The 24344-nt window shown below is 47.9% G+C and overlaps 1 protein-coding gene across 11 annotated transcripts in view; it reads right to left on the bottom strand.

The window, feature by feature from the left end:
* Window positions 1–24344, bottom strand: part of LOC140729753 (F-actin-monooxygenase MICAL2-like) — a 261577-nt gene that overhangs the window by 36297 nt on the left and 200936 nt on the right. For 10 of the 11 annotated variants that reach the window (XM_073049926.1, XM_073049935.1, XM_073049934.1 and 7 more), the window contains 5 exons: window positions 18252–18426; window positions 13802–13959; window positions 8991–9065; window positions 3965–4062; window positions 687–2016 (listed from right to left, as the gene is read on the bottom strand). In XM_073049926.1, coding sequence (XP_072906027.1) covers window positions 687–2016; window positions 3965–4062; window positions 8991–9065; window positions 13802–13959; window positions 18252–18426 — 1836 coding nt within the window. The remainder of the gene's footprint in view (window positions 1–686; window positions 2017–3964; window positions 4063–8990; window positions 9066–13801; window positions 13960–18251; window positions 18427–24344) is intronic. The other variant, XM_073049928.1, reaches the window with a different exon arrangement.

The following is a 24344-nucleotide window of genomic DNA, read 5'->3' on the forward strand; positions in this document are numbered from 1 at the left end:
CACTCACCAAAGTCCGCATGGAAAAATATTCTCCTCAGGTCCCTTTAAAATCTTTCCCCTCTCAACCCATGGGCCCAGATCTAAGAAAGAATGTGCTGGTATTTGAGAGGGTTCAGAGGAGGTTCACGAGAATGACCTTGGGAATGAAAGGGTTAACATCTACAATGGGCTAACATTTGACAGCTCTGAGCCTGTATTCTAGATTCAAGGTCTAAAGTAAATTTATTAATGAAGTACATATATGTCACTATATACAAGCCTGAGATTTATTGGCGTTTAGAAGAATGAGGGGGATCTCATTGAAACCTATCAAATATTAAAAGGCCGAGGTAGAGTGGATATGGAGAGGATGTTTCACGTAGTACGTGAGTCTAGGACCAGAGAACACAGTCTCAGAATATAAGGATATCCCTTTAGAACAGAGATGAAGAGGAATTTCTTTAGCCATGAGAATGGTGAATCTATGGAATTCATTGTCACAGGCAGCTGTGCAGGCCAAGTCACTGGGTATATATTAAGCAGAGGTTGATAGATTCTTGATTAGTCATAGCTCAAAGGTTTCAGAGAGAAGGCAGGAGAATGGGGATGAGATAATGTATCAGCCATATTGGAATGGCAGAGCAGACTTGATGGGCTGAATGGCCTAATTCTGCTCCTACATGTATGGTCACCTTAAACAGAGATACCTGGGAGTGTGTCAAGTCCGTGAGCGTCTTGGATGGTGGAAGCAGGCATAGAATAGAATACTTCGGGCAGTGACCTCTTCATCTCTCTGTGCCTGAAGCTCTTTCTCTTAAAGCTATTCATCAGCCTCCAGACATCACCCTTCCGACTCCCCTCCTTAGCCACTTCTGAAGCAGAGGTTGGGTTCTCATTGATCTCCTGGGTTGGGCTTCCCTTCTTCATTGAGGGAAAGAAGCCCTTGGTCCTCCTGCTGGGAACATTTCTCCAACCAGGACTACCTACCTTCGGCGAGACATCCCCCCCAGAACCTAGCTCGTCCGCCTTCTGCTGCCCTCTCTTGTAGGAAGGACACTTGTCTTTCCTGCCACCTCTGTTAGAGTCCTCAGATGAAGCGCCAAGCAGGGGCGAGCCAGGGATAACTCCCAGATATGGTGGTTCCAAAGATGATCCAATGTCCTGGTTGGGAACAGGAGATCGTGGCCTCACGGAACCACCCTTTGGTGCCAGGAAAGTGTCTGGAGTAGAAGTGTTGAAGAGTCCAAGAGACGAACTGTTTGAGAAGGGTCTGGCCCACCTCATCTTTGTTTTCTTCTCATTGGTCTGGTCCACCGTGTCCAACAGCCCAGAGTTCCTACTGTCAAAGAAAGACTTCCTAAATGCATTCACCAAGTAACTCAGAGGAGACTTGGGAGATTCCAGATTTGGACTCTTGGTGTGGACACCTTCCACACTGGGAGACATAGGGGGGTTACGCATGTCTGAAGATATGGACTTGGTTGGTTGGATCAAGTCTGAGGACCGGGTCTCGTCTCTATCGTGATTCAGGAGGTACATCTCTCCGGCACTGTTCTCCACTCCTTTAGGCCCCACATCCTCTTGCTCTTTTTCCATGAAAACCTGCCCGGGGATGGGAGAGCTCCAGTCCGACAAGTGGGGCGATGCTGTGGCAGAGTTGATGCCATCTCCATTTATAGACGTGTCCCCTGCTTCCATGATTCCTCCTCTGGTGCCACCACATTCGGACGAGGAGGCTTCTGGGCCAAGGGTGTCCTTGAGCCTGATGCTCACTTTAGGCCGGAACTGTGACTCCACCGCTTGTCCTTCCCTGGTCTTTGAAAGGTCACTGGAGCCCTTGAATGACAACTTGTGGACAATCCGGGTGGACCGGTTTGAGGGGGGCGGCTGCAGCCTCCTGGTGGTCAGTTGGGTTCTAGCTTTGGTTTCTAGAGAAGGTTGAGAGATGGAGCCTGCAACCTCTGGATTTCGAATGTCTTTTTGTTGCCGTGGTGACCTGATAGATAAGGCGTGACCTCTCACCAGCTTTGGCCGGAGCTGGAATAGAACACAGAACATGCAACATAGGTCAAAGAACATGCAAACATACAACATAAATCATAGAACATGTAGAAAGACTCTCGCAGATTTCTACAGATGTACCATGGAGAGCAATCTGACTGGTTTCATCTCTGTCTGGTATGAAGGTTCCAGTGCACAGGATCAGGGAAAAAGCTGTAAGCTCAACCAGTTCCATGATGGACATTAGCCTTGATGCCATTGAAGACATCTTCAAAAGGTGATGCCTCAGAAATCCACATCCATCGTGAAAGACCTTCACTATTCAGGACATACCCTCTTCTCATTGCTAACATCGGGGAGGACGGACAGGAGCCTGAAGTCACACACTCAACATTTCAGCAACAGCTTCTTCCCTCTGCTATCAGAGTTCCGAATGGACAATGAGCCCATGAACACCACCTGACAATTCCTCTTTGCTCCACTTACTTGTTTTTAATTGTAACTTATAGAAATGTTTTCTATATTGCACTGGACAAACAACAAATTTCCCGACTTATGTCAGTGATTATAAACCTGATTCTTATTCAGATTTGGTGTAGTGTCTGAAATAGAACACCGGAGAAGGGAAATCACAGTGGCCGTGACTCAGGAACAGCTTCTCCCCCTTGCCATCAGATTTCTGAACCCCGAACACAACCTCACTACACTTTTGCACTATTTATTTAAATTAACTCTGTGTGTGTGTGTGTGTGTGTGTGTGTGTGTGTGTGTGTGTGTGTGTGTGTGTGTGTGTGTGTGTGTGTGTGTGTGTGTGTGTGTGTGTGTGTGTGTGTGTGTGTGTGTGTGTACATATTATATATATACACACACACACACATACACACTTATTACTTCTTACTCATTTGACAGATTCTATTATTTACTGCAATGTACTGCTGCTGTAACACAACAAATTTCATGGCACATGCCAGTGGTTAGACCCTATTCTGATGCTGAGACGGGAAAGGAACCCAATACATTTAAGTACCCCTGGTTACAGAGGATAGATGTCATTACAAGGAAAGTGCACCAACACCTTTACTTTCTTAGGTTAAGGGAATTTTGGCTTATCACCAAACAATCTTAGCAAACTTCAGCAGGCGTACTGTTGAAAGAGTTCTGACTGGTTGCGTCATGGTCTGGTTTGGTAGTTCGATCAAACGGGAATGTAAGAAGCTGTAGAGAGAAGTGGACTCACTCCAAACCATGGTGGGCACATCCCTCCCCACCATCAGTGGTATCTACAGGATGTGATGCCTCAGGAAGGCAAAATTCATCATTAAAGATCTCCGACATCCAGCCCATTCCAGCTTCTCACAGCTATCATCAGGCAGGAGGTACAGAGGCCTGAAATTCCATTCTAATAGGTTCAGGAACAGCTATTTCCCTTCAACCATTTGGTTTTTGAACAAACTGCACAGCCCTAATCACCACAGTTTAACAACACCTTGACATCTTTGCATTAAAATGGAATTTCTATGTTCTAATTGTATTCTTTAGCCAGTGGGTGGTGGTGAACCTGTGGAATTCATTGCCACAGATGGCTGTGGAGGCCAAGTCATTGAGTATATTTAAAGCAGAGGTTGATAGGTTCTTGATTAGTCAGGGCATCAAAGGATACGGGGAGAAGGCTGGAGAAAGGGATTGAGAGGGATAATAAATCAGCCATGATGGAATGGTGGAGCAGATCGAATGGCCTAATTCTGCTCCCATGTTTATGGTGTAATTGTATAATTTATGTTTAATTTCCATGTGAATTCTGGTTATCTGTTGCCGTGCTCCTGCAACGCTGCTTCAAGTAGTATTTTGTTGCACTGTTGCAACATGGCCTTGAGCAGATGACAATAAACTCGACTCTGACTTTTCAACTTCCCAATACCCTGTCAGTCAGCCGCAGGGAATCTATATGCTAAAGCCCCAACAGAGGGTAGGCAGTGACATGTACCTGCAATGTGTGTTCGTGATCCCCAGGAGAGGCTGGTGGGCTCAAGGCTCCCTCTCTCACCGGCTGTTCCATCTTCTTGCGTAGCAACAGTGGCAGCTCTGAAATCAGAAACACGGGCACCAAGAGGATAAATCGGGAGTGAACTGGCCAGGATGTGGTCTTATGAGAACTGTACCACACCCTAGACCAGGGGTGTCAAACTCATTTTAGGTCACGGGCGCTTCGATTACTGGGGCCAGCTTTAATAGTAATTAGATATTATCTCGCGGGCCAAAGATAATTCCACCGCGGGCCGGATTTGGCCCACGGGCCTTGAGTTTGACATATATACCCTAGACAGATGATAACCAACTTAGAGGTCAGTCTAAACACCACTTCACCCTCTTGGTAGTCAACACCTTGCGCTTCACAAAGACCCGTTCATCATCTGCACCAGGTACACCCACTGCCTGCGTTATGCCATGGACCCCTACCACTAACTGAGGGCTCTGTCCTACACCATTCACCATGGGATGTCATGCTGAAATTCTGTAAGACGGTGGTGAGGCCAGATTCGGAGTATTATGCGTAGTCCTGGTCATCCATCTACAGAAAAAATACCAATGAGATTGAAAGAGGGCCGAGAAAACTCACAAGGACGTTGCCGGGTTTGGAGGACGTGAGTTATAGGGAAGGACGGAATAGGTTAGGACTTCATCCCCTGGGGCACAGGAAAATGAAGGGAGACTTGATAGATGAATACAAAATTATGAGGGGTATATAGACAGTGTAAGAGAAAGCAGGCTTTTTCCACTGAGGTTGGGTGAGAGCAGAACTGAGTGTAGGGTGAAAGGGGAACATGAGGGGCAATTTCTTCACTCAGGATAGTGAGAGTTGGAGTGAGCCCTCAGCAGAAGTGTTGGATGCGGATTCAATTTTAGAGAAAGGTGGGTGTGCTATGGAGTGCTATGGAGTGCTATGGTGTGCTATGGAGTGCTATGGAGTGCTATGGTCCAGATGCAGAATAACAGTTCAACAAACTTCAGCTGGCATACTGTTGAAAGAGTTCTGACTGGTTGCGTCATGGTCTGGTTTGGTAGTTCGATCAAACGGGAATGTAAGAAGCTGCAGAGAGAAGTGGACAGTCCAAACCATCATGGGCACATTCCTCCCTAATGCACCATCAATAACTCTTGGAGACGTGAGGCGAGATATAGGCTTTTATTGGCTGGAAGAAAGAACAAGCAGCAATTGACCACCACACTACATCCTGGAGACTGAGGCCGGGGCGGTGTCCCCAATCGCCTTTATACCGGGGTCCGTGGGAGGAGCCACAGGAGCAGTCAGTGGGGGAGGGGGGGGGGCGTGTCCAGACAGGTATATGTAGTTCACCACTCTCCCCACCATCAGTAGTATCTATAGAACGCAATGCCTCAGATCATTAAAGATCTGCGACATCCAGCCCATTCCAGCTTCTCACAGCTACCATGGGGCAGGAGGTACAGAGGCCTGAAATTCCATTCTAATAGGTTCAGAGTATTCTGGTTTTCTCCCACAGTCCAAAGACACACCATACCAGTTAGTAGGTCAATTGGTCATTGTAAATTGTGCTGTGATGAGTTTAGAGGTAATCGGGATTGTGACATTGTTGAGGGCAGTGTGGCTCGAAGAGCTACTGTATCACTTAATTAATTAATTGATTCTTAATTGACACAGTTCCTGGGTTGTCCTGGGAGGTTGTCAGCCTTGAACTTCATCATGAGAGGGGACATGATAGAGGTGTACAAGATATTAAGAGGAATAGACAGAGTGGACAGTCAGTGCCTCTTCCCCAGGGCACCACTGCTCAGTACAAGAGGATGTGGCTTTAAGGTAAGGGGAGGGACGTTCAAGGGGGATATTAGAGGAAGGTTTTTCACTCAGAGAGTGGTTGGTGCGTGGAATGCACTGCCTGAGTCAGTGGTGGAGGCAGATACACTAGTGAAGTTTAAGAGACTACTAGACAGGTATATGGAGGAATTTAAGGTGGGGGGTTATATGGGAGGCAGGGTTTGAGGGTCGGCACAACATTGCGGGCCGAAGGGCCTGTACTGTGCTGTACTATTTTATGTTCTATGTTCTATATCTCCTAAGAGAACCCAAGAGCTTCCAGTGTTGACAATAAAGCCACACTCAGGGGGAAAAAATGTCATCACTGCTAGCCAACAGGTTGGAATTGGAATTGGAGTAACACACACACAAAGTGCTGGAGGAACTCAGCAGGCCAGGCAGCATCCATGGAAAAGAGTACAGTCAACGTTTCGGGTCGAGACCCTTCATGAAGAGCCTTGGCCCGAAACTTCAACTGTACTATTTTCCATAGATGCTGCCTGGTCTGCTGAGATCCTCCAGCACTTTGTGTGAGTGTTGCTCTGAATTTCCAGCACCTGCAGATTTTCTCTTGTTTGGAATTGGTTTACTATTGTCGCACGTACAGTGAAAAGCTTGTCTTATGTATTGTTCAGACAGATCAGATCATTACACAGTGCATTGGGGTAGAACAAGGGAAAGCAATAACAGAATGCAGATCAAATGGTTACAGTTACAGAGAGAGTGTGGTACCGGTGAACAATAAATTGCTAAGTCGTATTGAGGTTGATTGTGAGCTCAGGACTCCATCTTATCGAACAAGAGCTGGATTCTGCGTCTGATAACAGTGGCATACAAGCTCTCCTTGAGCCTGGGGGGACGTGCTTTCAGGCTTTTGGATCTTTTGCTTGATGGGAGAGGGGAGAAGAGAGAATGTCTGAGATGGGGGGGGGGGGGTCCTTTGATCACGCTGGCTGCTTTACTGAGGCAGTGAGAGTGTAGAGAGAGTCCATGGAGGGGAGGCTGGTTTCCGTGAGGTGCTGAGCTGTGTCTCTGTGGTTTCTTGTGGTCACGGACAGAGCGGTCGCTGTACCAAGCTCTGATGCATCCGGGCAGGATGCTCTCCGTGGTGCATCGATAAAAACTGGTGAGGGTCAACGGGAACAAACAAAATGTCACTATTTCTATATCTAAAGTTAGAGAATGGTTGAGAATGAAATAATTATTTACTCTCCCTCCCTGCTTTACACTTGTGACTGTGAGGCTAAGCACACACCACCATCGTAGGCTGAATCAAAGGTGGTGACATATAGGGGGGAGATTGAAAATCTGGCTGAGTGTTGCCATAACAACAACCCTTTACTCAATGTCAGCAAGACCAAGAAGCTGATCATTAGCTTCAGGAGGAGGAAACCAGGGGTCCATGAGCCAGTCCTCATCAGAGGTGGAGAGGGACAGTAACTTTAAACTCCTGTGTCATCGCTTCAGAGGATGTGTCCCAGGACCAGCGTGCAAGTGCAATATGAAAAAAGCACAGCAGTCCCACTGCTTCCTTGGGATTTTGTGGAGATTCAGCATGACACCTAAAACTTTGAAAAACTTCTGTTGGTGCGTTGTGGAGAGTAAAATTGACTGGCTACGTCACAGCCTGGTATGGAAACACCAATGCCCTTAAACAGAAACTCCTACAAAAAACTAATGGCTATGACCCAGTCCATCATGGGGAATGGATCTCTGATTAAGGGTAAACCCTGCACAGAGTGCGGCCACAGGAAAGCAGCGTCCATCATCAGGGTCGCCCACCACCCAGCTCATGCTCCTTTCTCACTGCTGCTTCAGGAAGGTGGTACAGGAGCCTCAGGCCCACACCACCAGGTTCAGGAACTGTGACTACCCCTTAACCATCAGGCTCTTGAACCAGAGGGGATGACTTCACTCAACTTCAACTCGCCCCATCACTGAACTGTTCCTACAACCTCTGGACTCACTTTCAAGGACTCTTCATCTCATGTTCTTGATATTTATTGCTTCTTTTTCTCAGCTCATGCTGGTGAAACCTAAGGTACGGGCATAGCCAAACACGCTCATTTCTCAATTGCTGGGAACTTGGATTTTTCTAGTGGTGTTTACTATTGTGGCTTTCTGGAGATTTACATGAATATTGCTGTGTAGGCCTGATTGTTTAATGCTGTTATGTAGTAGTTTTGGGATGATACCTGTACTACTGGGACGATGTATACAATTATTGTTACTATTATTTTACGGTTTGTTGGCTTCTGCAAACTGGTTTACACACAGCTGGAGCGGTCTTTCAGTGATTCTATTATGGTTATTGGATTTATTGAGTATGCCTGCAAGAAAATGAATCTCAGGGTTGTACATGGTGACATACATGTACTTTGATAATAAATTTACTTTGAACTTTACTTCAAATAAGCAATAAGCAAATGTTATGCAATGAAATCACATGAGGTTCTACTGCCCTCTTGAGGCTGCTTAAAGGACTGCGTGGAAAACTGCTGGCTCCCTCTTCCATCTCATGTTGGGGGGGGGGGCGGGGGGCAGTGTTGGAGTGTTTAGGTCTGGCAGCTCCAGGAGAGGGTCTACTGAATCCTCCCCAGGACTACTGTCTCTTTACCCCAGAACAAGAGCAGGGAACAACAGTGCCTCACGACACTCATCTCTCGAACATGGTCAGTTAAGGACTGACCCTCCCCCAGTAGTGGCCATTCCACAGTGAGACCCTCCCTCAGTACCACCCCTCCCACAGTGTGAACCTCCCTCAGTACCACCCCTCTCACAGTGTGACCCTCAGTACCACCCCTCCCACAGTGTGACCCTCCCTCAGTACCACCCCTCCCACAGTGTGACCCTCAGTACCACCCTTCCCACAGTGTGACCCTCCCTCAGTACCACCCCTTCCACAGTGTGAACCTCCCTCAGTACCACCCCCTCACAGTGTGACCCTTAGTACCACCCCTCCCAGTGTGACCCTCCCTCAGTACCACCCCTCCCACAGTGTGACTCTCCCTCAGTACCACCCCTCCCACGGTGTGACCCTCTCTCAGTATCACCCCTCTCACAGTGTGACCCTCAGTACCACCCCTCCCACAGTGTGACCCTCTCTCAGTACGCCCCCTCCCACAGACATGGGACAGTGACGGTACAAGTGAAAGGCTGCGTGATGTAATATCCTTACTGTTACGTAGTCTATTCCTCCACGTCTCCTGCCTGTCTGTGGCCAGGGAATTGAAGCTGCAAGTTCGACTTGGGGCTGTGGAATAGAGATTAAAAAGCAGAAAGTGCAAATTAATCTTTTTTTGAAAAAAAGGTCCATAATGATTTAGTTTCCTTCTCCGAGATGAGCTGCAACCACAGTTGATGAGCCCCATCTGCCCAAAGCGGCTGGTTTTAAGGGGCCAGTAACTCGCCTTTGCCCCTTCTCCTGTCAGTAGAAATGGTCCCACTGGGATTAGTAGCTAAACCACTGGTGAATGCCAGGGGTTGCACTTGGTTGTCAGAGGCTATTTGAGATGCAATGGATTGGGAGCATTTAGTAGGTAGTGGGAGTTTGTCCCCACAACGCTCCCCCCACCCCCACCATCCCCACCGGGCTTTGCCCCTACTTGTGGGGAAAGCTTCGGGAATAAACCCTGAGGGAATAATCCGGAGCTGGAGTCCCTACGTTGAGTTCAATGCTGACCGGCAACTCTGCCGTCTCTTTGGACGATCAGCTGTGTGGAGATGGGAGCCTGCTGTGCGCTCCGTATCACACTGCCCTGGCTCGTGATAGACAGACGGCACGCAGTATCCATGCTCGATCTGACCAGCGGAAGGTCTCAAATCTATACTGATTCTATTTGAACACTTTAAACAACTGGAGCCATAGAGAACAGCAGCAAAGAAACAGACCCTTTAATCTACGCTGAACCATTTTCACGTTTGAGTAAAGAATCCATATGGGATCTTTCGGAGACATGAGAGGCTACAGAACCAGCCTCTGGAATCTGCTGGAGGAACTCAGCATCTGTGGGAGGAAATGGACAGCCCATGTCTCAGGTCGATCTGCCTTTGAAGACCATGCTAACGTCACTCTACTCTCGCAGATAATGGGGCACAATGGTAGCGTAGTGGTTATTGTAACGTTATTACAGCTCGGGGCGACAGAGTTCAGAGTTCAATTCTGGCATCCTCTGAAAGAAGGTTTGTACTTTTCCCCCCACTGGTGCATGGGTTTCCTCCAGGTGCTCCGGTTTCCTCCCACAGCCCAAAGACTTACTGATTAGTAGGTTAAATTAATCATTGTAAATTGTCCTGCGATTCAAGTCAAGTCAAGTCAACTTTTATTGTCATTTCGACCATAACTGCTGGTACAGTGCATAGTAAAAATGAGACAACGTTTTTCAGGACCATGGTGTTACATGACACAGTACAAAAAACTAGATTGAACTACGTAATAAAAAAAACACAGAGAAAGCTACACTAGACTACAGACCTACACTGGACTGCATAAAGTGCACAAAAACAGTGCAGGCATTTACAATAAATAATAAACAGGACAATAGGGCAAGGTGTCAGTCCAGGCTTCGGGTATTGAGGAGTCTGATAGCTTGGGGGAAGAAACTGTTACATAGTCTGGTCGTGATAGCCCGAATGCTTCGGAGCCTTTTCCCAGATGGCAGGAGGGAGAAGAGTTTGTGTGAGGGGTGCATGGGGTCCTTCATAATGCTGTTTCCTTTGCGGATGCAGCGTGTAGTGTAAATGTCCGTGATGGTGGGAAGAGAGACCCCGATGATCTTCTCAGCTGACCTCACTATCCGCTGCAGGGTCTTGGTGCTGTTAATGATCTCTACCGAGGAGCCGTCGATGTTCAGTGGGGAGTGGTCGCTCCGTGCCCTCCTGAAGTCAACAACCATCTCTTTTGTTTTGTTCACATTAAGAGACAGGTTGTTGGCTCTGCACCAGTCCGTTAGCCGCTGCACCTCCTCTCTGTATGGTGACTCGTCATTCTTGCTGATGAGACCCACCACGGTCATGTCATCGGCGAACTTGATGATATGGTTCGAGCTGTGTGTTGCAGCACAGTTGTGGGTCAGCAGAGTGAACAGCAGTGGACTGAGCACACAGCCCTGGGGGGCCCCCGTGCTCAGTGTGATGGTGTTGGAGATGCTATGAGGTTAAGCTATGGTGAAGTAGACGGGATCCTCCAAGCAGACCAGGACCTTGTTGCGCTTTGGAGGCTTGCATACTCAATGACCTGGGGAGCTCGGCTGACGGGAGTCAGGGCCTTGTGCTTTGGGTCTTGGTGGGGTCACCCATGTCAAAGGGTAAAGTGAACCACCGGTCTCCAGGCTCAGGGGTAACAACCCTCACCGGTAAAACAAAACTGTCACGGAAACAGCAATGAAGAATCCTTCTACATCTGCGTGGCCAAGGACAGAGAGAGATGGAGGACCTGCACTGTAATGGATAGTAAGTAAATAAATTGGTGGGTTTCAGGACAGCCGGCTCGTTGGGCCAGAAGGATCTATTCTGTGCTTATCTCTAAATTTAAAAATCTCTAAAAATAAAAATAGACTTCCAAGAACTCAGAAGTTTCATCCTTAATTATGAACTTTAAAATCTTACTAATCACAGAGGTTAGACTAACCAGCCTATCTTTCATCCTGTCTTTTGACCACCTCCCTTCTTAAACATGGTATTTGTGATTTTGCATTCCTCTGGGACCCTCCCTGACTCGAGTTATTACTGGAAGGTCAGTACAAGTGCCTCCCTCATCTCTTCAACTCCCTCTTTCAGAACTCTGGAATGTAGTCCTTCTGGTCCAGGTGATTTATCTACCTTTGTGACCTTTAGTTTCTCCAGCACCTTCTCATTAGTAGAAATACAGTTCAGGTAATCTTCGACAGATCGTTAGTGTACAGAGTGAAAAGCTGAATTCACATTGTTGAAGGGTCAATGAAGAGTTCCAACCCAAAATGTCAACTGTCCATTTCCCCCCACTGATGCTGCCTGACCTGTTGAGTTCCTCCAGCCTGACCTGTTGAGTGCTTTTAGAGTAGAGAGATAGAGCATTTCAGCACAGTACAGGCCCTCTGACCAGCAACGTTATGCCAACCTTTCAACCTACTCTAACATCAATCTAAAGCTTCCCTCCTACATAACCCGCCATCATTCTATCATCCATGTGCCTAGCGCTCCACACACCCAGCTCTCTGTGTGTAAAGAAATTACCTCTGGCATCCTCCCTACTATACTTGCTTCAATCACTTTAAAATTATGCCCCCTCGCATTGGCCATTTCTGCCCTGGGTAAAAGTTTCCGACTCCACTCTGTCTATGCCGAGGAATAGGAGGAAATCGTGGGGAGAAAAAGTGTGCAGTTACTTTACGTCGCCGCCAGGTGGCAATGTAGTTCACCAAATGGTCACTAGCTGTCAATGTGGCTGACAGACAAAACGCTGGGGAGCTCTGCGACTGGGTTACTATGTCAGGTAATTGGCGAGACCAGGTGAGGGGGGAGACGCTGGCTCCTTCCACCGATGCCGGAACAGTTCCGATGACATTGGAAATATGATACTCCCAAACAAACCAGGATGCTGCCTGGATTAGAGAGCACGCCTTAGTGAGACAGCTCGGGCTTTTCTGTCTGGAGCGAGCAGGATGAGATCGAGTGGACAGCCAGAGACTTCTGCCCGGGGTGGAAATGGCTAAAGTGAAAGGAGATCACTTTAAGGTGATTGGAAGGAAGTGTAGGGAGTAGGTCAGAGGGAGGGGTTTTACACAGAGTGGTGGGTGCATGAAACGCCCTGCCAAGGGCGTGGGGAGTGGTAGAGACAGGCACATTAGGGACATTTAAGAGACTGGATTTAGTGGTTTCTTGACATATATGACAAATAAGCTCTGGCTAGAGAAATTCCTCATCTCCATTCTAAAAGTACACCTTCTATTCTGAGGCTGTGTCCTCTCTCACCATGGGAAACATCCTCTCCACACCCAGTCTTTCAAAGCCTTTCACCATTTGATAGGTTTCAAAGGGGTCACCCCTCATTCTTCTAAATTCCAGTGAATACAGGCCCAGGGCCATCAGACGCTCTTCATATGACAAGCCATTCAGTTCTGGAATCATTTTTGTGAACCTCCTTTGAACCCTCTCCAGTTTCAGCATATCCTTTCTTAGATAAGGGGCCCAAAACTGCTGACAACACTCCAAGTGAGGCCTCACCAGTGTTTTATAAAATCTCAACATTACATTTTTTTAAATATTCTAGTCCTCTTGAAATGAACGCTAACATCGAATTTGCTTTCCTCACCACAGACTCAACCTGCAAATTAACCTTCAGGGAATCCTGCACAAGGACTCCCAAGTCCATTTGTGCCTCAGATTTTTGTATTTTCTCTCCATTTAGAATATAGTCAACCTTTTCATTTCTTCCACCAAAGTGCATTACCATCCCAACACTGTACTCCATCTGCCATCTCTTTGCCCATTCTCCTAACTTGCCTAAGTCCTTCTATAGCCTCTCTACCTCCTCAAAACTACCTGTCCTTCCACCTACCTTCATATCGTCCACAAATTTTTCAACAAAACCATCAATCCCATCATCCAAGTCATTAATATGTAATATTAAAAAATCAGTCCCAACCAAGACCCCTGTGGGACATCACTAGTCACCAGCAACCAACCAGCCACAGCTTTCTCCATGCTAGAATCTTTCCTGTAAAACCATGGCTCGTAACTTGTTAAGCTGCCTCATGGACAGTCCCAAGCCTGCTTGTGAAAGCAGTGCTGGGCATGGGGCTAGCAACCCCATCCCGTAAAAACCCAGAGCTACACACGTCAACAGAAGCTCCAAAGACCGTGTTCCTGGGGAGGAAGGATCTTTGAAGATGGACGACACCTGGGGATAATTTGAAAGTCTGGCCCAGGACAGAGGACTCTGGTGAGCTGCTTGACAGCCTATGCCCCAGTAGGGGTGACGGCTTAAGAGGAGGATGAAAGTGGTTTTACCTTCCTGGGGCTTGGAGCTTGTCTTTACTTCCCCTGTGGCCTGGGTCATCTCGGTTCTGGGTCCCGTACCTATTGCGGCTGGTATTGAGTCTGCTGAGCTTGAAGAGTCCATCACATTGGGTGGGTGGACTGGTCGTTCCACCTCCGTTTCAGAGCTGCTTCAGACAAAGCAAAAGACAACAGGATTGGGAACCCTGTGACTCAGATCCCATAGTACATTTCCAAGTTTATATTTCAAAGTAAATTTATCCTCAAAGTATTTACAGTGCCTATAAAAGTATTCTCTCCCACCCCCGGAAGTTTTCATGTTTTGTTTTACAACATTGAATCACAGTGGATTTAATTTGGCTTTTTTGACCCTGATCAACAGAAAAAGACTCTTGCATGTCAAAGTTAAAACAGATCTGTTAATTACAAATCATAAAGCACAAAATAATTGATTGCATAAGTAGTCACCCCCTTTAATATGACACACCAAATCATCACTGGTGCAGCCAATTGGTTTTTGAAGTCACATAGTTAGTTAAATGGAGATCGCCTGTGTGCAGTCAAGGTGTTTCAACTGATTGTAGTCAAGATACACCTGGATCTGGAAGGTCCAACTGCTGGTGAGTCAGTATCCTGGCAAAAACTACACCATGAAGACAAAAGAACACTTCAAACAACTTCATGAAAGGTTATTAAAAAGCACAAGTCAGGAAATGGATACAAGAAGGTTTCCAAGTCACTGAATACCCCTTGGAGTACAGGTAGGTCCATCATCATGACATAGAAAGAATATGGCTCAGAGATGGTTTGATAGGGTAAATGCAAGCAGGCTTTTTCCTCTGAGGTTGGGTAGGACTACAACCAGAGGTCATGGGTTAAGGGTGAAAGGTGAAAGATGAAAAGTTTAAGGGGAACGTGAGGGGAATTGTCTTCACTCATGGTCTTGAGAATATAGAATGAGCTGCCAGCACAAGTGGTGTATGCAAGCTCGATTTCAGCGTTTAAGAGAAGTTTGGATAGGTACATGGATGTGGAGGGCTGTGGTCCAGGTGCAGGTCAGTGGGAGTAGTCAGCTTAAATAGTTCTTCATGGATGAGATGGGTGGAAAGGCTCGTTTCTGTGCTGTACTTCTCAATGACATACAAATTCCTTACGGACGGGGCCGGAACTGACGGCCTGAGCTGCAATAATGTCACACTAACTGCTATGCTACTGAGGCACCCACAGTACATTTGCAGAGCTAATTTATTTTGAAACAGTAATTTTACATCTTTGCATTGTACCACTGTCGTCAAACAACAACCCTCATATGCTGAAGTATAGAAAGATTCTACATCAATTTAATGCAGTTGACACAAGGCTTTGTTCTAAGTTCTTTTTATTTATAGAGCACTTTTCACTCAGATGATGTAGTTCGAAGCACTTTACAATGGGTTAAAAGTCCAAACATGAAAATAAAAGACAAGAAAATGTCAGTTAAAATCAAGGTTGGATAAATTGGTGTTTAAATGTGTCGACTGAGTCTGCATCCCTTACAGTTTTAGGTATTGAATTCCACAGTTTAGGAGAGTAGTTCAGAAAAGCTGACCTGACAATTATCTTTTGAGGGAGATTGTTTAAATTGAAGAGACCAGCAGAAGAAGACCCGAGAGATGGAGCAGGATTTTGAAATGAAAACAATTCTGTGATATACTCCAATCCCAGACCATTGAGAGCTTTAAAAACAAGTAAGAAAACTTCTTGAATCATTTCTAAAAGATTCAGGAAGCCAATGCAGAGTAGCTGGCATGGGCATAATACGTTCCCTCGTCCTGGTTTTGGTGAAAAGCCGAGCAGTGGTGTTCCAAATAGACTAAATCTGATCTTGAGGAAGTGTGAGAGAGAGGGGAGTGAGGGGGTGCCTACCCTCTCCCACTGGCCTCTACTCCACTCCTTCCTTTCACTTCTGCACACTGCCCATCTCCCATCTTCCCTCTCCATCCAGATGACAGGGCTTGACTTCAAACTGTTCGTGCTATGTGCTGTTGGTACAGCGTTTTGCAGCTTGACCTCAGAAGAGCACAGTTTTGTTTGCCAGTATTCACGTACGGTTGAATGGTAGTTAAACTGTGAGCATCCTTCTGCCTCCATAGATGCTCCCACACCACAGAGTGCCTCCAGCAGCTCGAGTTGCTGCTCCGTACAACAGAGAGCCTGCGGTGGCCCCCCACAGGCTGGTATCACGTCTGGACTTCCATTTACAAGCTTCTGTTTCTAATAATGTTTCCACTGAACTCCTGCCAGCAACAATCCCGCAAGGAAACGAGGAACCACGGAGAAGCTTTTCTGAAGAACGGACCCAATGACTCATACGACTCCCTGATTGTTTTCCAGTGATGTTTGATGAGTCAAATATCAAAAGCAGAATCCAGATCACACAACATCGGATGTTACAGCACGGTACTGGCTCTTTGGCCCACAATGATCTTTATCATTTATAACTGTTTTTCGGTCTAAACTTCTTGCTGCTTTGGTAAATCAGCCAACATAATCGAAGACGCCATTCACCCCGGACATTCGCTCTTCTCTCCCCTCCCACAGGACAGAAGATACAGAAGCCTGAAAGCATGTACCACCAGGCTCAATTCTACCCCTCTGTTACCAGACTATTGAATGGTTGCCTAGTACAATAGAATGAACACTTGACCTCATCACCTACCTCGTTAAGGCCTTGTACCTTATTGTCTACCTGCACTGCACCTTCTCTGTAAGCGTAACACTTTATTCTACATTCTGATAGTGTTAAACCTTGTTCTACCTCAATGCACTGTGTAATGATTCAACCTGTCTGAACAGTGTCCAAGAAGTATCTCTGTACATGTGACAATAATAAACTCCTTCCTATACAGCACCAGATAAATAACTAGTGTACAGAAGGAATAATGAGGAAGGTTCTGGACCAGATGACCCTATGGGACCTTGTCTAAAGCCCATGTACACCACTCCCATCATTTCCCTGATTAGTTCCTCAATAACCTTTCTTTCTTTATTCTTTAACTCCGATTGACAGGTGATGCAATAACCACAGCTCTAAACACTGTCCTTACACATCTGGAGAAGAAGGATGCTTATGTGAGAATGCTGTTCTTGGACTACAGTTCATCATTCAACACCATAATTCCCTCCAGTCTCGACAAGAAGCTCAGAGACCTCAGCCTTCACCCTGCCTTGTGCAGCTGGATCCTGGACTTCCTGTCAGATTGTCAGCAGATGGTAAGAGTGGGCTCCCTCACCTCTGCCCCCTGACCCTCAACACGAGCCCCTCAGGACTGTGTACTGTCTCCTCCTTTACTCCTTGTATACCCATGACTGTGTCGCCATCCACAGCTCTAATCTGCTGATTTGCTGACAACACTACGTTGATAGGCCTAATCTCAGAAGAAGTCATCTCTCTGACACAGTGGTGTCAAGAAAACCACCTCTCCCTCAATGTCGCAAAAACAAAGGAGCTGGTTGTGGACTACAGGAGGAATGGAGACAGGCTAACCCCTATAGACATCAATGGATCTAGGGTTGAGAGGGTGAACAGCTTTAAGTTCCTCGGCATTCACATCACTGAGGATCTCACATGGTCTGTACATACCGGCTGTGTGATGAGAAAAGGCACAATAGCAGCTCTTTCACCTCAGATGGTTGAAGAAGTTTGGTATGGGCCCCCAAATTCTACAGGGGCACAATTGAGAGCATCATGACTGGCTGCATCACTGCCTGGTATGGGAAATGTACTTCCGTCAATCGCAGGACTCTGTGGAGAGTGGTGCGGACAGCCCAGCACATCTGTAGATGTTAACTTCCCACTATTCAGAACATTTACAAAGACAGGTGTGTAAAAAGGGCCCGAAGGATCATTGGGGACCCGAATCACCCCAACCACAAACTGTTCCAGCTACTACCATCCGGGAAACAGTACCACAGCATAAAAGCCAGAACCAACAGGCTCCAGGACAGCTTCTTCCACCAGGCCATCGGACTGATTAATTCATGCTGATGCATCTGTATTTCTGTGTTGTATCAACTATCCTGTTGTATTTAATATTTATTATAAGTTACTATAATTGCACATTGCACTTTCAGATGGAGACGTAACTAAAGATTTTTACTGGTCATGTATATGAAGGATGTAAATAATAAAGCTAATTCAATTTGATTCTAACAGACAGTGATGAGAACTGACCTCGAGTCACGGTGCTTTGCTAACCACGATGCTGCCCTGCCAAGGCCCGACTGACTTCCCCTCTTAGCCTCCCACACCGGCTCTGAAGTTCTTACACTCTGGCTTTGAGAAGCCCCCCACCCCCCCAATGAGCGGATGTTGCTTGTTTATCTACCAAGTCCCCCTGGGTCAGTCATGCCCTGTGCTGTCTTACTCTGTCTCGTGGCTGAGATGAGGAGAGGGCTGCCAGGGTCCAGGGACCAGACCTACCTGCTGTCGTCACTGGTCACCGTTGCCCTGACCGCCAGCAGGCAGGCACCCGTTGTGTCTGGACACCATACCGGGCAGTGAACCCCCAGGGTCGGCGGGGTTCTGGAAAGGTCTGCGATTACGGGCACACAATTTGATCTTTGGCTGCTGTTTGATTCAGACTGGGATGTAAAACCTGTGGGACACAACAGAGAAAATAAATCAGTACGGTGTGATATTGTGCCAACCATTAGTCTACTCCAAGATCAACCTACACCTTCATCCTACATTTTTCTACCATCCCTGTGCCTATCGGCCTCTTAAATGCCCCTAACGTGTGACCCTCCCTCGGTACCGCCCTTCCCGCAGTGTGACCCTCTCTCAGTACCTCCCCTCCCACAGTGTGACCCTCCCTCAGTACCTCCCCTCCCACAGTGTGACCCTCCCTCTGTACCTCCCCTCCCACAGTGTGACCCTCCCTCAGTACCTCCCCTTCCCACAGTGTGACCCTCAGTACCACCCCTCCCACAGTGTGACCCTCTCTCAGTACCCCCCTTCCCACAGTGTGACCCTCCCTCAGTACCACCCCTCCCCCACAGTGTGACCCTCCCTCAGTACCACCCATCCCAGTGACCCTCCCTCAGTACCTCCCCTTCCCACAGTGTGACCCTCTCTCAGTACCCCCCTTCCCACAGTGTGACCCTCTCTCAGTACCACCCATCCCAGTGACCCTCCCTCAGTACCTCCCCTTCCCACAGTGTGACCCTCCCTCAGTACCTCCCCTTCCCACAGTGTGACCCTCTCTCAGTACCCCCCTTCCCACAGTGTGACCCTCTCTCAGTACCCGCCCTTCCCACAGTGTGACCCTCTCTCAGTACCACCCATCCCCCACAGTGTGACCCTCCCTCAGTACCACCCATCCCAGTGACCCTCACTCAGTACCACCCCTCCCACAGTGTGACCCTCTCTCAGTACCACCCATCCCAGTGACCCACACTCAGTACCACCCCTCCCCCACAGTGTGACCCTCCCTCAGTACCACCCATCCCAGTGACCCTCACTCAGTACCCGCCCTTCCCACAGTGTGACCCTCTCTCAGTACCACCCCTTCCCACAGTGTGACCCTCTCTCGGTACCACCCCTCCCACAGTGTGACCCTCCCTCAGTACCGACCCTCCCACAGTGTGACCCTCTCTCAGTACCGCCCCTTCCACAGTGTGACCCTCTCTCAGTACCCGCCCTTCCCACAGTGTGACCCTCCCTCAGTACCATCCCTTCCCACAGTGTGACCCTCCCTTGGTACCTCCCTTCCCACAGTGTGACCCTCCCTCGGTACCTCCCTTCCCACAGTGTGATCCTCCCTCAGTACCACCTCTCCCACAGTGTGACCCTCCCTCAGTACCTCCCCTCCCACAGAGTGACCCTCAGTACCACCCCTCCCACAGTGTGACCCACCCTCAGTACCACCCCTCCCACAGAGTGACCCTCAGTACCTCCCTTCCCACAGTGTGACCCTTCCTCAGTACCACCCCTCCCACAGTGACCCTCCCTCAGTACCACCCCTCCCACAGTGTGACCCTCAGTACCACCCCTCCCCACAGTGTGACCCTTCCTCAGTACCACCCCTCCCACAGTGTGACCCTCAGTACCACCCCTCCCCACAGTGTGACCCTCCCTCAGTACCACCCCTCCCACAGTGTGACCCTCCCTCAGTACCACCCCTCCCACAGTGTGACCCTTCCTCAGTACCATCCCTCCCACAGTGACCCTCCCTCAGTACCACCCCTCCCACAGTGTGACCCTCAGTACCACCCCTCCCCACAGTGTGACCCTTCCTCAGTACCACCCCTCCCACAGTGTGACCCTCAGTACCACCCCTCCCCACAGTGTGACCCTCCCTCAGTACCACCCCTCCCACAGTGACCCTCCCTCAGTACCACCCCTCCCACAGTGTGACCCTCCCTCAGTACCACCCCTCCCACAGTGACCCTCCCTCAGTACCACCCCTCCCACAGTGTGACCCTTCCTCAGTACCACCCCTCCCACATTCCTGATTAGCCCATCCCTTACACTGAGACTGTGACCCTTTGGAATGGGCATGTTCTTTCTCTCACTGGGTGAATTTTAGACGGAGCTTCATTGCTCTTGATGGGTAAATTGGTTTAAACTCATCACATGTCTGAAGCTTATCTTGCACATTGTTCATACCGATCAGATCTTTACACAGTGCATTGAGGTAGAACTAGGGAAGATAGTGACAGAATACAGAATAGAGTGTAACAGCTACAGAGAAGGTGCAGACCAGCCAGTCAATAAAGTGCAAGGTATAACGAGGTAGTTGACTAGGGATTTGATCAATGGTCTTGTGACTCCAGCTTTGAAGCTGGTGATGTGTGTTCTCAGGCCTTTGTACCTTCTCTCCAATAAGTCAGGGTGGGAGAAAGATTTCCCAAGGTGAATATGGGAAAGTCAAGATAGAGCAAGTGTGGCATGGATGCTTCTAATAGTGTGGGGAGTCTAGGATCAGAGGCACATCCACTTAGAACAGAGATGAAGAGGAATTTCTTTAACCGGGGATGGTGAATCTGTGGAATTCACTGCCACAGACAGCTGTGAAGGCCAAGTCATTGAAAGTAGAGGTCCTGGCTGGGCACACCAGGACTTGATTCTTCGGGGTATTTGTGACTCAGGGGTGACCTTGTGGAGGCTTTGCTAGGGTGAATGTATCCCAGGGTTGGGCAATCAAGGACCAGTGGGCACAACTTTAAGGTTCCATAGGGTGCTGAGAGGCAATTTTTTCACTCAAATGGAGGATGGTGTATGGAATGAGCTGCAGCGGAAGTGATTGAGGTATGTACATTAACAATTCAAAGGCATTTGGGCAGTACACAGACAGGAAAGTTATAATCTGGCATCTGCAGAAGAGAACACAGAACATTCACCAAGTGGCCACTCTTAGGTACCTAATAAAGTGGCCTCTTGAGTGTGTGTTTGTAAGCGTCTCCTGTGTGGCATATCCTCTTCAAGGTTCTTTAACCTTGAATAAATCGCCGAGACCAGACGAAATGTACCCCAGGCTACAGGCTGTGGGAGGCGAGGGAGGAGATTGTGGAGAGTTGTGGATGTCGTTCCTTTATTCAAGAAAGGGAATAGAGATAGCCCAGGAAATTATAGACCAATGAGTCTTACCTCAGTGGTTGGTAAATTGATGGAGAAGATCCAGAGAGGCAGGATTTATGAACATTTGGAGAGGTATAATATGATTAGGAGTAATCAGCATGGCTTTGTCAAGGGCAGGTCATGCCTTACGAGCCTGATCGAATTTTTTGAGGATGTGACTAAACACATTGATGAAGGTAGAGCAGTAGATGTAGTGTTTATGGATTTCAGCAAGGCATTTGATAAGGTACCCCTTGCCAGGCTTATTGAGAAAGTAAGGAGGCATGGGATCCAAGGGGACCTTGCTTTGTGGATCCAGAACTGGCTTGCCCAGAGTGGTTGTAGACAGGTCATATTCTGCATGGAGGTCGGTGACCAGTGGTGTGCCTCAGGGATCTGTTCTGAGACCCTTACTTTTCATGATTTTTATAAATGACCTGGATGAGGAAGTGGAGGGATGGGTTAGTAAGTTTGCTGATGACACAAAGGTTGAGGGTGTTGTAGATAGTGTGAAGGGCTGTCAGAGGTTACTGCAGGACATTGATAAGATGCAAATCTGGGCTGAGAAGTGGCAGATGGAGTTCAACCCAGATAAGTGTGAGGTGGTTCATTTTGGTAGATCAAATATGATGGTAGAATATAGTAAAACTCTTGGCAGTGTGGAGGATCAGAGGGATCTTGGGGTCCGAGTCCATTGGACGCTCAAAGCAGCTGCGCAGGTTGACTCCGTTGTTAAGAAGGCGTATGGTGTATTGGCCTTCATCAATCGTGGAATTGAATTTAGGAGCCGAGAGGTAATGTTACAGCTATATAGGACCCTGGTCAGACCCCACTTGGAGTACTGTGCTCAGTTCTGGTTGTCTCACTATAGGAAGGATGTGGAAGCCATAGAAAGGGTGCAGAGGAGATTTACAAGGATGTTGCCTGGATTGGGGAGCATGCCTTATGAGAATACGTTGAGTGAACTCAGCCTTTTCTCCTTGGAGCGAAGGAGGATGAGAGGTGACCTGATAGAGGTGTATAAGATGATGAGAGGCATTGATTGTGTGAATAGTCAGAGGCTTTTTCCCAGGACTGAAATGGTTGCCACAAGAGGACATAGGTTTAAGGTGCTGGGGAGTAGGTACAGAGGAAATGTCAGGGGTACATTTTTTACTCAGACAGTGGTGAGTGCGTGGAATGGGCTGCCGGCAACGGTGGTGGAGGTAGGTATGATAAGGTCTTCTAAGAAACTTTTAGATAGATACATGGAGCTTAGTAAAATAGAGGGCTATAGGTAAGCCTAGTAATTTCTGAAGTAGGGACATGTTCGGCACAACTTTGTGGGCCACAGGGCCTGTATCGTGCTGTAGGTTTTCTTTGTGGGCCACAGGGCCTGTATCGTGCTGTAGGTTTTCTTTGTGGGCCACAGGGCCTGTATCGTGCTGTAGGTTTTCTTTGTGGGCCACAGGGCCTGTATCGTGCTGTAGGTTTTCTTTGTGGGCCACAGGGCCTGTATCGTGCTGTAGGTTTTCTTTGTGGGCCACAGGGCCTGTATCGTGCTGTAGGTTTTCTTTGTGGGCCACAGGGCCTGTATTGTGCTGTAGGTTTTCTATGTTCGATGCATTGTGTGTTTAGAGATGCCCTTCTGTTCTAACACATTGTTATGTGAGTTCCTGTCAGCTTGAACCCGTATGGTCATTCTCCTCTGTCCTCTCTCAGTAAAGAGGCTTTTCATCTACAGAACTGCTGCTCACTGGATGTTATGTTTGATTTTTGCACCATTCTCTGTAAACTCTAGAGACTGTTATGTGTGGAAATCTGAGGAGATCAGCAGTTTCTGAGATATTCAAACAACCCCATCTGGCACCAACGAACATTCCACAGTCAGATCACATCTCTTCCCCATTCTGATGTTTGGTCTGAACAACAACCGAACCTCTTGACCATGTCTGCATGCTTTTATGCATGAGTTGCTGCCACGTGATTGGCTGATGACATATTTTCAACAACGAGCCAGTGTACCTAATAAAGTGGCCATTCAGTGCTGTGCAGAACAGGCACTCTGGGGCTTGTTTCGCTGTTGTGTCCTGTGCTATTTTGCCGAGTATTGTGGGCTTGCTGTGTTGACACTGGAATGTGTGGTGACTCTTGTGGGCTGCCCCCTCAGGTTGTGTTGGCCAATAACACAAACAACGCATGTCACTGCATGTTTCACTGTCCATGCGATAAATAAATGAGTGTGAATTGGGACCTGAGCCTGGTGGAGGACGGTCTGTTGGGATTGGCTCCGCGCAGACGGACATCCGTAGTGGGAGTAATCTATTTATTCAGAGGTAGTGAGGAACAGGCCCTTCCATCCCTCAGAACTGCACCACCCAGAAACACCGATTTAACCCTAGCCTAAACACAGGACAATTAACCTCTTAACCAGAACAGCTTCAGACTGCGGGAGGAAACCCACACATTCCATGGGGAGGAAATACTGTAAAAATGTCTTACAGGTGATGCTAGAATTGAACACCCGACTCCGGAATACATCTGGAGGAATCCCACGGGCTCGCGGACAGAAGTACAAACTCTTTACAGATGACATCAGAATTGAACCCTGAACTCTGATGATCCAAGCTGTATTAGTGTCACGATAACCACAACGTTACCTTGGCGCCCAAATCGTGTGCAATATATTAAACAAATGGCTCTTCCGGGATTTGAAACTGCAACTTCTCAAATGCTCAGCGTCTCATCTGCAAAGCGAGAATCATCCCCCTAAACCAACCTCCAGGCAAATCCCGACACTGGTGTGTTTCTGTCGCTGCCCTGACCGGGATTAGTCACGTACTACAGCTTCATCTCTTTGGGCACCGTTTCAGTTCACCCCCACCAAGAACTGAAGTCTGTCAGAACGGTATGTGCTGAACAAATATTTCTGATAAGCCAGAAAAAACACAGCCATTGGCCTTGAGTTGGGTACTG

This window comes from Hemitrygon akajei, chromosome 6, assembly GCF_048418815.1.
Source record: "Hemitrygon akajei chromosome 6, sHemAka1.3, whole genome shotgun sequence".
In the NCBI taxonomy this organism is placed as follows: domain Eukaryota; kingdom Metazoa; phylum Chordata; class Chondrichthyes; order Myliobatiformes; family Dasyatidae; genus Hemitrygon; species Hemitrygon akajei.